This window comes from Colletotrichum paranaense, assembly GCF_030867605.1.
Source record: "Colletotrichum paranaense strain IMI 384185 chromosome Unknown Scaffold_3.1, whole genome shotgun sequence".
Taxonomy (NCBI): domain Eukaryota; kingdom Fungi; phylum Ascomycota; class Sordariomycetes; order Glomerellales; family Glomerellaceae; genus Colletotrichum; species Colletotrichum paranaense.
In genome coordinates, this window is record NW_026848961.1 from 3,733,318 (window position 1) to 3,749,032 (window position 15,715).

General features: G+C 54.0%; 6 protein-coding genes across 6 annotated transcripts; 3 read left to right on the forward strand and 3 right to left on the reverse strand.

Annotated features, from left to right (window-relative positions):
• Positions 1 to 17: 17 nt before the first annotated feature.
• On the forward strand, positions 18 to 1,449 carry CPAR01_04835 (uncharacterized protein; the record flags this gene model as incomplete). Its single annotated transcript, XM_060489115.1, has 2 exons — positions 18 to 263; positions 319 to 1,449. The coding sequence occupies 2 exons, from the start codon at positions 18 to 20 to the stop codon at positions 1,447 to 1,449; spliced, it is 1,377 nt and encodes a 458-aa protein (XP_060353321.1).
• Positions 1,450 to 2,814: 1,365 nt separating this feature from the next.
• On the reverse strand, positions 2,815 to 3,639 carry CPAR01_04836 (uncharacterized protein; the record flags this gene model as incomplete). Its single annotated transcript, XM_060489116.1, has 1 exon — positions 2,815 to 3,639. One exon carries the CDS (start codon positions 3,637 to 3,639, stop codon positions 2,815 to 2,817), a length of 825 nt encoding a protein of 274 aa, XP_060353322.1.
• Positions 3,640 to 4,056: 417 nt separating this feature from the next.
• CPAR01_04837 (uncharacterized protein) lies at positions 4,057 to 7,181 on the forward strand (the record flags this gene model as incomplete). Its single annotated transcript, XM_060489117.1, has 3 exons — positions 4,057 to 4,241; positions 4,296 to 4,867; positions 4,918 to 7,181. 3 exons carry the CDS (start codon positions 4,057 to 4,059, stop codon positions 7,179 to 7,181), a joined length of 3,021 nt encoding a protein of 1,006 aa, XP_060353323.1.
• Positions 7,182 to 9,842: 2,661 nt separating this feature from the next.
• CPAR01_04838 (3-isopropylmalate dehydratase) lies at positions 9,843 to 12,546 on the forward strand (the record flags this gene model as incomplete). Its single annotated transcript, XM_060489118.1, has 4 exons — positions 9,843 to 9,942; positions 10,049 to 10,080; positions 10,234 to 10,308; positions 10,426 to 12,546. The coding sequence occupies 4 exons, from the start codon at positions 9,843 to 9,845 to the stop codon at positions 12,544 to 12,546; spliced, it is 2,328 nt and encodes a 775-aa protein (XP_060353324.1).
• A 454-nt stretch (positions 12,547 to 13,000) lies between these two features.
• On the reverse strand, positions 13,001 to 14,385 carry CPAR01_04839 (uncharacterized protein; the record flags this gene model as incomplete). The annotated part of the gene is made up of 3 exons (XM_060489119.1): positions 13,001 to 13,764; positions 14,085 to 14,246; positions 14,328 to 14,385. The coding sequence occupies 3 exons, from the start codon at positions 14,383 to 14,385 to the stop codon at positions 13,001 to 13,003; spliced, it is 984 nt and encodes a 327-aa protein (XP_060353325.1).
• An 822-nt stretch (positions 14,386 to 15,207) lies between these two features.
• CPAR01_04840 (uncharacterized protein) lies at positions 15,208 to 15,582 on the reverse strand (the record flags this gene model as incomplete). The annotated part of the gene is made up of 1 exon (XM_060489120.1): positions 15,208 to 15,582. The coding sequence occupies one exon, from the start codon at positions 15,580 to 15,582 to the stop codon at positions 15,208 to 15,210; it is 375 nt and encodes a 124-aa protein (XP_060353326.1).
• Between the last annotated feature and the right edge of the window lie 133 nt (positions 15,583 to 15,715).

Genomic DNA, 15,715 nt, shown 5'->3' on the forward strand with positions numbered 1-15,715 from the left:
AAGCGCAATCTGACGAGATGCCGCGTCTAGTGCGAAAGAAGCCGCTCTCTGAGCGCCTGAAGGCCATGCTGAACCCTATGGACTTCTTGCTCTGGCTATCGGAAGAATTGGAGACGAGAGATTGGGATTCAAAGGCACTAGGAACACAGCTCGGGCTCGGCTGCAACTTCGTGTTTCTCCTTGCTAGAGCTAACTGCGTAGCATCGGAGGTCGAGGATGATGTGTTCAGCGATGGGAGCTCCGGGGGCATCGTCACCTACATTGTCAGTAGCATCGAGTCGCATGGGTTGCGCATCATGGTTGCTAACAAGTCCTCAGGTGCGGCCCCTCGTTTGGATTCTTGGCCTCCTATCTGTCGCCAACGCCTTCTATACCATGTCGAGAACGAGGCAGTACCGATTATTCCAAGTCAACGTTGAAGACAAGCCGCACACCCCCTCAGCCCAACGAGTCAAAGCCAGGTCCGACCCGGCCGTCTCTTCGCCCCTGAGACTCTTGAATAACCTCCTGTCTTCCGAGACTGCCGAGTCGCGAGCCCACCCCGACAGATCACACGACGTCTGGGAGCTAAGTGTCTGGGATCCTCTCCCGGTCTCTTTGCAGCTCTTCTGCCTCTTCAGCCCTGGCCACGTCCTTGTCTATATGATGTTCCTCCCTCTGGTGCCCTTGGATCCCAGACCGAGTGTAACAGTTTTCAACTGCATTGTGCTACAACTCATTCTTTCCGTCCAGCTGATTTTCGTCCAAACTCGGTATGCTCAGCAGATCAAGGATACGGCTATCATCCACAAGGAGGTCCTCCACGAGTACGACACCAAGTTCGTGCGGCCACGTCTTCACCCGGTTGTTCGCGATGTCGGCACACAGTGTTCGCCTGAAGAGGCTAAGGATGAAGAGTCCTTTGTCGAACTGGGAACGCCTACGACGGTCATCAAGAAAGAGTTTGTGGTTACACCCAATCCTCACGTCAAGCAGGAGGACCCGGTCCACACTCCTCCAATTAGCAGCTTCGCGTCCCGTCTCTTTACTCCGACGTCTAACAGGCGATCCGAGTCCTTCACCCCTGTGCCCAGCACTCGCTCGGTCCGGCAAAGTCTCCCGCCGGCACCCATGTACCAGTCGACCTCAACGTCCACCGCGAACACCGGAGGAACGAGCTTTGGCGGAAACTTGGGTGTATTCAACCACGCGAACTCGCCACTCAAGAAGACGTCGAGTCTTAATGAGATGAACCAGGGCTTCATGTCGCCCCGGAACTCGAGAGAAATGGCTGCTCGGGAACAACGTCGAGGAAGCCCACTGAAGCAGTCGGAGATTAGAAGATCGACTGGCTCAGATGCTCTCGACCACACGAGTGCTCCCGATTACAATCCCTTTGCCAGCGCGAAGAGGAACAGAAGCAATCAACAAGGGGAACGGTACCCTTCTAGATGGTCGGGTTTCCACTGAGAGGGCTTGACGTACGTGGCATGAGAGATGGGTGACATTGCTCTGGGAAGACTTTTTGCTTGATGGCTTCAAACTTATTTACAGCAGCATATGGCGGCGTTGGGCTGGTTCGGGCGGATGGTCGATTCCTGGGCCGGCGTTCTTCTTTGTTAATCAACTATTCAAGTCTCAAGACTGAATTTGTATTCTCTTCAATCAATCTTTCTTTGGTGAAGGTGCATTATTCCCGGCACAGTTCTCGCGAAATCCCTGCAACTTGGCGAATTGGTGACCTTGTACCTTGCGATCCTTGGATATGTCTTCAGGATATAGAAGTGACTGTATCTGCCTCCTGATGGTGACTGAGTTTATTTTGTTGTTACTGACGTTGGCTACCCAGCCAACTAAAGTCTGTCAATTCCTTCATCCTGAAGACTAGTCTCAGTGTTGCTAAATCTAGCCTCGTCGGAGATTGACGACCCTTTGGCTCGCCAGACTTAGATTTCCTCTGAGAACTTTCACGAAGACGCGTCTCATTGCCGAGGGAACAAGCTTTTCCCGGTTGTCTGACCTCTGCGATAGCGGGAGATAAAGATATGCCTCCTCGTTCCGTTTCGTTTGACACTTCTTATCCATGGAAAATACTCGCCGCGCTGTCGAATATGGTCATTTCAGTGTCTAAATATTCGCATGGGTCTTGGGAAGTCAGATGCCCTTGATAAGCCTCCGCACACATGAAAACGAAGAAAAGCAGAATAAACAGTTGAAGAGCAGATAATGCGAATTCCACAAGCTATGCTGATTCTTTCCTCCCAGTAGAATAACGAGCAAGGTTGTCAACATCGACACTTGATGCCTTTCCTCGGATGATGTTTTGCCAATCTCTAGTTCCTGTCTTCACCAAGCCCTTTGGCTATCACTCCGTTGCTGTATGGATTCCTCACTACGTCTTGCTCCATGTTCCCGCATCGTACTTCAGAAAGTGCAGGGCAGTGACATCTAGACCTCGGAAGCATGAACTTTCCTTGACCCAAGCTTCCCCACAAGCCTCCATATCGATCGCCTCGCCTGCGGTGGCGAGACGGAAGAAAGGAGAAAGGGTCATAGGCGTTGGAGGGACGTTGTGGACGGAGGTCAGTCTGATGAGGCAGGAAGGTACCCTGGATGCTCGACGAGAGCCTCAAGAGAAGGCAGGTACATTGGAGGCGCTGCACCTGCTCTCCTTGAACACTGCTCTGCCAAGAAATACCGTAGCGCATTCAAGAATGTGCACCTCATGTGATTGATAAAGTACGTTCGGTTCCTTAGAAGGAACTGTCTAGTGATGCCAATTGGAACGAACCATCTATCATTCATTGCTACCCGAGCCTCATTAACATGCCTGCGCTACGAGAATGTGGTTTCCAACCGGAATGTACTTCCTGCTTCGTACTGAACAAAAGTCTGGGTCAAATATTGGACTCTCTTGAAAGTCTTCAATTCACGATTCCACCAGCGATGAGCTCTTCGTAACGTTCTGTCCATGTCGTTGAAACACTCCTCGATGATCTTTTCGAGCTCTTGTGTGTACTCCGTCATGCATCTCGACAGGTGCGACGGGTCCAAGGTTTCGGTTCCGTCAAGATCTCTTACATCGATGTTGCATATCTGTGTATCTGCCGCAGATATCCGGCGCAGCTTGCAGCGTGTCTTTGGTGCATTGAGGTAGGAGCCAAAGCAAGAGCCATTTGAGATGTCTCCGACAACCACTGACAGAGTCTCCAGTTTCGGAAAGTAGAATGTGAGTACCCAGGCTACCAGATCCAAGAATTCTTTCTCGCCTGGGATAGCCAGATGCCTTGTCTCTTGAATGACGTGTTCGAAAGCGTCTTCACTGGCAATGTCTTCCAAAGATGCCGGACCTTGGTTCTGGCAGAACAGGGTATCCAATTCCGGCTGATAAGATCGAAACGGCACAGGAAAATCAGTCGTGTCAATGGCCGAGCGCGGACGCATAAGATGAATTCCACTCAGTCTAGAGTTCTGGACGAATTGGCGAGACTCGCGGCAAACATGCATCAGCACCGGAAAGGCAGTGTACACCAGCAACGACTGTGGTGTGTCGCATGTCGACGGAACGATGCAAACTTCTGACTCGACTTCAGGAAGTGACAGCTTCCAGATCTCAGCTCGAATTTCTGGAGGCAATTCGCCAAAGAGGGGGAAATCCATTGCGCAGGCGTGGGTGACGGTTGCTCTGGTTGACGTCTAACAATGGAAGGAGGAGGGCGAAGCACAAAAGGAAAAGGGATGGGAAAGAGAGAAATTCAATTGAGTTGGATTATATGCTGGGAAGGAGTGTCGCCAACTTACAAGCAACTGCCTTGTTCCTTGAGTCAGGGGTTGACAGCAGCAGCAGTTCGTCGAGTCGTTGCGCCTCTTTGACATTGACTGCTCAAACCTGTCGTCCCTTCCTGCGCAAGGATCTCCCTTTCCAAACGCAACCCATCATTTCCGATCTCTTACATCGCCGCCGGACACACACCTGGCAACGGGTTCCTGAGTTCTTTTGCCGGCATCGTTGTTTGTTTACTCTCTATTTGTCGTACCATGCAGCATTTCTATCCCCGCATCTCCTCGAATTGAATTATGTCAACCCACTCAGCTCCAGCCACCGGTCGACCGCCCGATGCACCATCGTTTCGAGTCTTATCTCGACGTCCTGGACAGCAAGTCTCCGAAGGGTTTGGCCGGAAGTTAAATCTAAGCGCGCGTTTGAGGGCCGTCCTCCCAAGCCGCCGGGCTGAGAAGGGTAGCACCCATCGGAATCAAGGGTACTAGGAAACCGCCGAAAACCCTCGTTCGAGATCTAGACACTCTCCGACAAGTCCACCACGAATAGGTCGAAGCTCTGACCGCATCACACGCTGGAACACGGCCAAGGAACTGGGCCGTTCTCGGAAAGCCCGATCTTCTGAACCTGAGCCTCTTCTCCGAAGAGCTAACACGATCGCTCATACACCGGCAACTAGATGTTCAAGAGAAGAACGAACACTGGAAGAACGTCGATTGATCCACCGGGAGCGCAGAACTCTGAAAGAGAGTGGAGATTACCTTGGCGTCACAGGAATCAACCCAGTCACAGGAGAACTAGACGTTGAGACACCGTCTACAACCAGCTTCAGCTCTGCTTCCTTGACTCTCGACCAAAAGCTGGAAGCTAGACACAAGTCGGAGTCTCGACGTACGCGCCGCGGGGCCGAACTCCTCACAGAAGAGGTGACCAAAAAGCTCCAGCAACGAGAAGAGCAAAGATTTGCCCGGAAAGATCGGGAAAAGGAAGCCATACGACAAGCACAGCGCAACGTTCAGTGGCAACGCCATAGACAGCAGTGGTCTTCTGCCAAAGAGCCTATACTTAGCCCGATTGCGCAGTCAAACAAGAGCGTATCGACTCGCGGTAAGCTAGCTTGTGTCGACATTGGGCTCATGTACTGACCAATGAGTCAGGTTCTGAAGCGAAAGACGTCCGATACCTGCCTGAGCAACCAAACGCTCATCGTTTGGGGATGGGCCATACTGATCCCAAATCTCATCTGCCCAAACATATCATCTCGGAAGAAAACGATGCTGATTCATCTGACACTGTGATACGAACCCCTCAAAGCAGACGATCATCCATGGCATCCACCGCGGCTCAGGAACTCGGAACAAACGTTCGAAACTTAGGCGGAGATCGACGACCTACGCAGTTGCCGCTCCCGTTGGGAAACTTGAACTCTCCTCAAAGCATCAGTGAGAGAAGCCGGCCTGGTCACTTCGCCCTCCCAGCACCAGTCACCAAAGGTCAAAGCCAGAAGGGCAAAGCCATGGAAAAGGAGCTACCACCCATACCTCAAGGACCTCAAAAAACGGTGTCTTTTTTAGGCCAGCGACGCCCAGAGACAGAGCCGGGAGGCCGGCAAGCTCTCCGGGACGTTTCCAACCCAATGGTTCTACGGAAAGCAGACGATCAGGATCCGCTGGGATACCACAGCAGGGAATTCTCAAGAAACATGTCTCTAACCTCGGGCAAAATCCCCATCCGCCATTCGAGGACAGTATCAGCAAGCGCAAACCTGACGCCTACAAACCTCTTGAGAGATCATATCCTGGGGGAAACATACCTACACCCAGCCCTGGACTACCAGCAGCAGGCAACACTCAACCGCTGGGAGGCAAGACAACTTATCCCACTGATCCGAGATATGGAAGCCCTGGACGACGAGGTGGAATTGGCAGTAGCGCCGCTAGTAGTGGCTTACCGTTCATTGATGCAAACTCACGAACTCAACGACCAGCAGGCAGCCAAGACTCGTGGCCCACCAATCACAGCGAACATATCCCCATTCGAGTCATTATTGACATCCCAGATCGACCAGAAAAGCCCGCCGCTTCAAGAGAACTTGTTGGCCCGAGAGCATATCCAGGCGCTGGAGGACAACCTTTGCAAGGTGACCCAAGAGCCGCCAATCCCGAAAAGTCTCACCTTCGAGGACCGAGCAACATCTCCAAGAAGGATGGAGGTTCGCGAGGACGTGATATGCCAGCGGGAAGTGGGAAAGATGGAGGCTCTAAAGACAAAAGCTGCCACCACACCCATCACCACCATTATTGGCTGCGGCCAAGGTCTTTCACAATCGAGCCTATGCCAAGAAGAACCCAAGAGAAGAGTCAGCGAAAGCTGGAGCATGTTGCAGAATCGACGTGTGAGTCGACAGTGCGACGAACAGATGTCAACGTCAACAGAGGACATCTCGACCGAAAAAGTGCGACATCTAAGGACCGTCAAAATAAGGACCCAGGCTTTGGCACCAAAAGGAAGCCAAACGCTGACCCTCCAGCATCGAAACGATGCGATCCACAAGGTGGTCGAGAAATACTCTGCGAGAAATTTGGCAGACAGCGACAAGCAGGAGAGCCAAGCCGAGGACCCTGTCACACTACACATGTCCACGTCTACATCACCCCTAACCGTGTTGGAGCCAGCCACTCAGCAGGGCCAAAGCAAGATCGCATCGACGGGGGCGGCGCGGGCCGCATTGGCCAATTCGGGCAACAGGACGGCGGAAACTCGGAAACAGAGCCTCCCGGCCAGCGGAACGCCCAGATCGCTGCCTACCAGCCTCAGGAAGCCTCCTCCCGACTCTGTTCCGAGTAGGAGATTGCGGAACAAGTTCAAGATCATGAGGTTCTCGAACACGAGCCCGTCAAAGTCAACAAACACCATAGCAGACGGTATAGAGGCGATGAGCAGCCGCAAGAGTTCAAAGACGTTTTGTGCCATGAAAGGGAGAAACGACAATCTACAGGATACACCAACGGAGAGCCAGCAGTTGTCAGCAGCAAGTCAAGCCAGGTTAAAAGCTGGCTGCAGCACGTCAACGACCCTGGTGAACAGCGACTCCGAAGGCGGCGACACCGGAGGTCGTTTGAGAAGAGGCGTGTTGAGTAAGCGTGTGCTAGAGTGCGCCACCGACGGCAAGCAGATTGCGGGGAGCGTGGCTCGATGGTATTGGAAAGCCATATCACCTTGCTTTGATCCGACATCGCCAGCCAGAAAGCGACTTGATGTCAACAAGTCAACTTGGACGGACGTTGGGAGGTTTCTCGTTGCGCTGAGCAGCGGCTTCGCGTTATTGGCGACAGCGGTCCGGATCGCGCAGGGGATTGCGTGGGTGATGCAGATGGTGCAAGGCTTGCTGGGGGGTTTGATTGCGATTCTCGGTTCCTGACAGCCGGTGGTGACGAAAAAGGGAGGTTGTGGAGGAAAGCTTGGCGTTGGAGCCCGACCAACCGCCGATCGGCGCTGTAGGGACTAGGTCGGCTGGGTGAAGCGCGACGAAAGCCATACTCCGTATATCGGCTGGGTTGGGGGAAAGGAATGTTTGATAAGACGGAGGCCGAAAGCGCAGCGTCAAATGCACATGATACGAGTCGAACGGGCGCTGTTTGAGCTTGTGTGGGGTAGTGGCAGGCCAAGCATGCAGCACGAAGGAGATCAACCCTTTCGAGACTGGATTACCTTGCTTCTCGAGTGCTCGGACAAGGTTGACAATGGCAGCACGAATGCAATGGCAGATGGCCCGGGTTGTTGATGGAGTTGACGCAGTATTGATATGCCGGTATGGCTACGGATACAGACATTAATCAAACAGAGTTGCACCACAGAGGGAGCAGCCCGGGTATACTTTTGCAATGCATGGTGAAGTCGGCACCTCGGGCTCGGGTACGGTTACGGGCAGTGGTTATTGGGGAGGGTAGATGTTCTCCGGATTAGCCTGGGAGCGCTTGTTGGGATGACCGCAGGAGGGCCGGCCGATGCGGTGAAGCTGCCTCATGCTGGACATTGCGTTTGCGACAGCAGTAGCGACGGCGATCGAGGCCCTATCATGTTATCGCGTAGTTCTGCAGCGTCATCATCGAGTAAGCCTCGGCGGGCGGATGTTGCATCCAGCTCCAGGATGGGATTCAGGGATTATTGATTTACGAATCACTGCCACTTCTGCTTGGGTTGAATGAACGGGCGATACTCCGTGATTCCGTAATACGGTACGTACTCCTGTTCTCGGAGGTCTTGGGAGCTAAGGTGGTAAGTGCCACTATTCGTACTGCGTATGTGAGAAGATTGGACAGGTTGGAGTCATTCTTAGTGCACAAAAAAAAGTGCCGGGGACTGGAATAAGATTGGAACCGTTGAGAGGCAAAGCGAAGTGAAATGCTGCAATGTAGCTTCGGCATCGCGTCAATTACGTACATGAGGGGGTTATGAATGATGCCGGCGCCAGCATTCGGTGTTCTGCTACGGATCTCGCTGGCGCATGTACTTGGATTGAATCTGGCATGTATATCCGTACTAATTACACAAAAACAGTTTTAGGGTCACTGGTGACCGAGCAGGCATCATAGTGAGGGCGAAAGAGAAGACCAAAAAAAAAGTCAGCAACGGCAAACGACGGAACAAAACGGAGACGGTACTGGACCCCCCAAGTAGCAGAGGGTACTTGTTGGACACATGAGAATTCAACGAGTTGCTGTTTTGGGCGGCGCTGAGCCCATTGGAGCCCATATTACTCGTCAGATTGCGGGCTCTTTGCGTCTCACGTGCGGGACGTGTAGTCAAGCGGTGGAGTATCAAGTGCCGTCGTATTCCATTATACTAAGGTAACGGTATCCTCTCCGAAAGTGGGAGAGATTTTTCCCAAACATCAACAGAGTCATACTTTGATATGATCCACGGTGAATATGGGGGGCCCCCCCTTTTTGAATGTTTCCAGTTTTTCCCGTCTCGCCAAACACCCAACACTCGAAGAGTTCTCGTCCGAGATGATTGAGGTATTACGCATAGGTAAGGTGCCAAGGTAAGGTAGTGTGGCGTGTGTTGAGGTCTCGTCCATGGAATGGCCCGAGTTCAATGTTCATGGCAGCATTTGGAAGGTTCTCAGGGCGTTCAAAGTGGGATGCGGGACCCCCGGGCCAGGGCACCTTGCGGCAACGGGCCAATCCGCGGGCGTCATTTGCAAATCAGGGCGCTGTACCCCGCGTTCACAGGTCTTCCGTCGCCAGGACCCACTGCTGGCTGGAGCTGGCGCCTCCGATCATCGGACACTTGGGAACTTTTTCGTCCCAAAGCCTCACCCACGTAGTAGTCACAGTTGATTGTTTCGTTTTCTAGGTACCAGTAGCTTTGTAGCCAGATTGATGTATTTGGTGTGTTGTGCGTAGTGGGAAAAAAGGGTTCGAGGTACCTGCGGTTTGCGGGCACTTTTGCAAGAGGGGCGGGCGGGCGTAAGTGTACCTACGTGCTTTCTCTTCCTTGTCGCCCTTGCAAGCTGGCACCTCTTTCTCGCTCCGATTTCGTACCTTGTTCTTTTTTCGCTCTCTCTCTCTCTCAGTCACTAGGTCTCTTATTACGGAGCAATTTGATTCAGGTGTTCCCAACTCTAAGCAGAGGCAAGCACCGACCTCAGACACAACAGAGGGACGAAGGCCTCCTGGTCCGGCAGATACATATTGAGCTGCTCTTCCCCCACACCCCTGACCACACCTCTCCTCCGACCCAGGATTTTTCTACGTTTTCTACTTTTTTTTCCCTCTCTTCCCTTTCCAAACGCTTCTCTTCCCAACGAACCATCTTCTCATCTCTCTCACCAAACCCTCTCCCTCTCCGTCATCCACTACCTAGACTCCCAATCACCATACAAACAGAGTCACACACGCACGCACACTCGCAGACACTCGCATCCATCGGCTGCTCTCACACCAGCTTGATTTTACAAGGAAGCTTGGGAACCACCACCCTCGCAACACCCAACCAGGTCCTTTGAATTGAGGCCGACCTGACCTGCTTTTGAAATTGCATCGCTTTTCCTCCCCGTCTCCCCGAGTTGCACAAAATGCCCGTTGCCGAAGGCACCCCGCAAACTCTCTACGACAAGGTCCTCCAGGCCCACGTCGTAGACGAGAAGTTGGACGGCACGATCCTGCTGTACATTGGTAAGTTCTGCGTCATGCTCTTCCCCCCATTGCGAACGATCTGGATCTTGGATCTGCGCGGAGAAAAGGGAAGGAATTCATTTGCTAACAATGAGACGCAATGCAGACAGACATCTCGTGCATGAGGTCACCTCTCCTGTACGTTTGACGCTTGCTCCTGTTTCTGGCTTTTTTTTCTCCTGCTTCCCCTCGTAACCCCTTCGCTATCCGCAGCCGCCGCATTCGCACTCCGGCTCGGATGACGTCGGTTGATCGACCCCACCATGACATCTCGCTAACAAAGGGCTGCAGCAAGCATTTGAGGGTCTGAAGAATGCAGGCCGCAAGGTCCGCCGACCGGACTGCACTCTCGCGACCACCGATCACGTAAGTTTCTTGTTCCACACAATCTCTCACACGCGCGCACATGCGAGAAGCATCGCTTTCGCCCGCCCAATCTCAATTCCGTAGTGGTGGTCCAATCGCTAACATGTGGCTGGCCAGAATGTCCCCACTTCGTCACGGAAAGGCATGAAGGACATTGGCTCCTTCATTGCCGAAGATGACTCCAGAGTCCAGTGCATGACCCTCGAGGAGAATGTCAAGGACTTTGGCCTCACATACTTTGGTCTCGGCGACAAGCGCCAGGGTATCGTCCACGTTATCGGTCCCGAGCAGGGCTTCACCCTCCCCGGCACCACCGTCGTCTGCGGTGACAGTCACACCTCGACCCACGGCGCCTTCGGTGCCCTGGCTTTCGGTATCGGCACCAGTGAGGTCGAGCACGTCCTCGCCACCCAGTGCTTGATCACCAAGAGGAGCAAGAACATGCGGATACAGGTCGACGGAGAGCTTGCCCCCGGCGTCAGCTCAAAGGATGTTGTCTTGCACGCCATTGGCAAGATCGGAACGGCTGGCGGTACCGGTGCCGTTATCGAGTTCTGCGGTTCAGTCATCCGTAGCCTCAGCATGGAGGCCCGCATGTCCATCTGCAACATGTCCATCGAGGGCGGCGCGAGAGCCGGCATGGTCGCTCCCGACGACATCACCTTCGAGTACCTGAAGAACCGCCCCCTGGCCCCCAAGTACAACTCGGACGAGTGGCACAAGGCCGTCAAGTACTGGAAGTCTCTCCAGTCCGACGCCGACGCAAAGTACGACATTGATGTCTTCATTGACGGCAAGGACATCATCCCCACCATCACCTGGGGCACGAGTCCCGAGGACGTCATTCCCATCACCGGCGTCGTCCCCGACCCCGAGACCTTCTCCACCGAGAACAAGAAGGCCGCCGGCCGCAGAATGCTCGAGTACATGGGCCTGACCCCCGGAACCCCCATGGAGGACATCCCCGTCGACAAGGTCTTCATCGGTTCCTGCACAAATTCCCGTATCGAGGACTTGCGCGCCGCGGCCCACATCGTCAAGGGCAAGAAGATTGCGGCGAACATCAAGCGCGCCATGGTCGTCCCCGGCTCTGGTCTCGTCAAGACTCAGGCCGAGGCCGAGGGCTTGGACAAGATTTTCGAGGCCGCCGGCTTCGAGTGGCGTGAGGCCGGTTGCAGTATGTGCTTGGGCATGAACCCCGATATCCTGGCCGCCAAGGAGAGATGCGCGTCCACCAGCAACAGAAACTTTGAGGGTCGCCAGGGTGCCGGCTCCCGCACCCATCTCATGTCCCCCGTGATGGCTGCTGCTGCCGGTATCGTCGGCAAGCTGGCTGACGTCAGAAAGCTCGAGGGTTACCAGACGAGCCCTAAGCTCCAGGCCACCATTACCCCCGACAGCGAACCCCAGGTTGACGAGCGGGTCGAGGAGAGCGACGCCGAGAAGGAGGCCATCGCCGACCAGCCCGAGGACAACGAACCCCACACCAACACTATTTCTGCCGGTAGCTCCGCTGGTCTTCCCAAGTTCACCAACCTCAAGGGTATCGCCGCTCCCCTGGAGATGTCCAACGTCGACACCGACGCCATCATCCCCAAGCAGTTCCTCAAGACCATCAAGCGCACTGGTCTCGGCAACGCCCTCTTCTACGCCCTCCGCTTCAACGAGGACGGTTCCGAGAACCCCAACTTCGTTCTTAACAAGGACCCCTACCGCAGCTCCAAGATCCTCGTCGTCACCGGTCCCAACTTTGGCTGCGGTTCGTCGAGAGAGCACGCCCCCTGGGCCCTCAACGATTTCGGCATCCGCTGCGTCCTCGCGCCCTCGTACGCCGACATCTTCTTCAACAACACCTTCAAGAACGGCATGCTGCCAATCATCATGGAGGACAAGGAGAAGCTGGAGAAGATTGCCGCCGAGGCGCGCGCCGGCCGCGAAGTCGAGATCGACTTGCCCAACCAGCTCATCAAGGACGCCGACGGCAACACCCTCGCCTCTTTCGACGTTGAGGAGTTCCGGAAACACTGCCTCATTAACGGCCTCGATGATATCGGCCTGACCATGCAGCAGAACGACAAGATTGCTGACTACGAGCGCCGCATGTCCCAGCTCACCCCCTGGCTCGACGGCACCAACTACCTCAAGAGAGATCCCAAGACCGGTCGCCTCCTCGCCAAGGCCGTCCCCGTCCCCAAGACGAACCGGGGTGAGACCAAGAAGGAGCCTCTTGAGTGGTAAGGTACTCGGAGACAGAAAGAAAAAAAAAGAGCAAACAAAAACACAAAAAACTGGATTGGCTTTTCAAAACTAGGAAACTAGGGAGTTTAAATCATGTAACGTGTCTACGATACGAATCTGGGTTACGGCTTTTTTTTTTTGCAAAGGGGCAATCTTATCTTGTCCAGAGATGACATTTCTCATCATGCTGGCGGCGATTTGGGAATTATTCAAAGAATAAGGGAGGGATTTGGTTATTACGTGGCATTTTGTTTTCTCTTCCCGAGATAAAAAAGCTGCGGGAAAAAGTTTTCAAGTTAGATGCGCAGTTCGTCACAATAACGGAGCTTTCGCAACACGTCATTCTTCACTTGTGAACCATTCGTGGGACCCGTTCTACAAGTCTGCATAGCTTCAAGAGGATATCGTGATGATGCTAATACGCTGCTTGATATAAAGCTACGCAACGGAGTATTTAGAAATCCACCGTAGCCTCCCTCAAAATCCCAACATGCACCACAAACCCAGCCTCGATCCTCAACCCCTCGGGGAGCAACGCATCCGGTACTCTCCAGGTTCGAAAGTCGCGGTGGAACGTGCCGATCCATTCCTCAAAGACGTCCGGGCTGCGGAGCTGCTGCGCCACGATGCAGACGCACGGCTCGGACCGGGCCGTTGTTGAAGAGGAGGAGGGGTTGTCGTCCTGGTCTTGGTCCTCCTGCTGGGCACGTACACGTAACCGAGCGAGGTCGGCGGTGGTGGAGACGAGTGGCTCGACGAGGGCCTCGTTGTAGATGCAGTCGCAGCAGACGACGACGTCGAAGCTGTTTGCGGTAGAAGGGGGTACGCCGGTGAGGGAGGGGTCTGGGGTGTCGAGTTCCCAGTCTAGGGGGTGGAAGGAGATTGTTCCTGGTGACGACGATGTTGTTGCGGAGGTTGCTGTTGATGAGCTTGCTGCTGCTTTTCGTGAACGGCGAGAGGTTGACGAGGACGAAGAGGAAGAGGAAGAGGCGGACTTGGGAAGGGGGTTCGCTTCGAGGTTCTGGTGGATCATGCGCGACACGTAGGGTTGGTCTGTGAGGACGTAGCGGGCGACGCGCGGGGCGAGGAGGAGGGCTGTCAGCGGGGAGATGCCGCAGCCTAGTTCGAGGATTGTTGAGGATGGTGTGAAGAGCTGGGTGAAGGGGGAGGTTGGGGAGGAGAGGTAGGTTGCGAAGAGGGGGGTTATTTTCCAGAGGACTGGTTTTTGTTTAGTCAGTTGCAGTTCAGGGGGTTGGAAGATTTAGATGAGTCGGGTTAAGCGGTTCGGGAGGTGTTACAAGGTGAGGGTGGGAGGGTGAAGTTGAGAGTAGGTTGTGGGACTACCTATAATGACAAGGGGGGTTCAGGATTGACATGGAGAATGATATGAGTGAGGTTGAGAGTAAGTTTTTGACTTTTATGACAAAGGGGAGATTTGATGGATGGAAGGATGGGGTACCGCGAAATAGGGCCGCGAAATGAGGGAGGTCTGTGATGGTTGATTCGGAAGGGGGGGGGGGGAATATAGAAATACTGACCGGCCCCGGTCGTGCCTCCGGCGCGGGTCGATGAGAGGACCGTGGGGGACTGGTGGATCGTGAAGTCTCTGCCCGCCAGCGTCAGGGAGAGTTCGGTGGCTTTCGGGTCGATGAAGCCCAGGTTCGAGGACGGGATGTTGTGGGAGAAGAGGAAGAAGGTCTCTGTTTGGCGCATACGTAGGATCTCCCGTGTAAGTCGGTTGCTGCGGGGTGCCTGTTAGGTAGTAGGATGGATGAACGCACCCTCTTCTGGGTCGAGAATTTCATCCTCTAGGGTTGAGATGAGAGCTTTTACGGCCATTGTTGCCGGCTTCGTCTCTGCGCGAGACGGGTGGGAGCCCCGGAAAGAGTTAGATGAGGGTATAGCTGGAGTGAGTAGATATGTTGGTAGGTCTACACCTTCATCTTAGCGTGTCTGTTTAGAGAACTGATGTGGTTGTACTCCGTAGTCAGGACGGTCGTAGGAGGTTGCGGACGACGGACGCACGGGCCGAAAGTGGACAGGTAGGGGGCAGTATTTTTTCTTCGGCGGAAAAAAAACATCGGGGCTCAAATCCGACGACATGTCTTCGGGCCGGGGTCCCCAGCTTAATCGGAAACCCGCGTCAGACCGTTCAACCCGATCTGCTAAACCTCTTCAAGGAAATATTCTGAAACAGAAACAAGCTTTACAAGGACGTTTTTAACTGTTTCCCGAGATACGCGTATATATCGGATTCGTCGCATTAAGCTCGGATTTGATCAATTGTCGTGAGCGTGGATCTCAAATGGCTCAGAATCAACTTTCACACGATGAAGTTGAAAGATAGTTGGAAAACCATGGTTGTTTGATGAATTCACAATGCTTTCTACCGCTATCACTCTAACAAGTTGTGGAATAGAGTAACAGAAACAGCAACTCTGCTCTCAGAGATTACAGGCACGTCAATCCTCCTAACAGGCCAAAGTCTTCTGCAGAGCCTCTAGCAGACTGTCGGATCAGCTCGCTTCCCGTCATCCCGAAAAAAGAGAAACTTCGTCCCAAAACTGCCGTGTTTGTACTTTTTGACAAGAAAAGCTCAGAATCCGTTAGCTACATTGTCACAACTCGGAAAAAGGTAGCCAAGCTCTTACAGTACACCGTCTAAGCAACCCATCCCCAAATGTTCTTGATGCTCTTGCAGACATCAATGGGCGCCTCGTTCTGCTCAAACACGAGGTCGCAGACCTGGTTCTTGGCGGGGGTGACCCAGCAGGCGTAGTTGCCGTCGAAATCGATGCAGATCGTGGCGGCGAAGGCGCCGCCGCCGCCGCCCTGGTGGATCTGGCAGTTCTGGTTGAGGGTGGTGACGACCTGGAGTTCGCGGGACTGCCACTTCCAGTTGGCGTTGTCGACGCTCTCGAAGCGGAAGCCCGTGTTGGACTTGCGGGTCTCCGGGTCGAGGGCCTGGGTGCAGTAGTCTGCGGCGACGGAGGAGGCGCCGAGGAGGATGGTGGGGAAGAGGGTGGAGAATTGCATCTGTGGGAGATGGGATGGTCAGCCTTTTGGTGATCTGAAGCGGGGACAGTTGGAGCGAGGGCTTTTATCCTACCTTTGCGATGTTGAGTTGAAGAAGTTGGGGATGTAAGTGATTGGAATGGGTGTCAGAGAC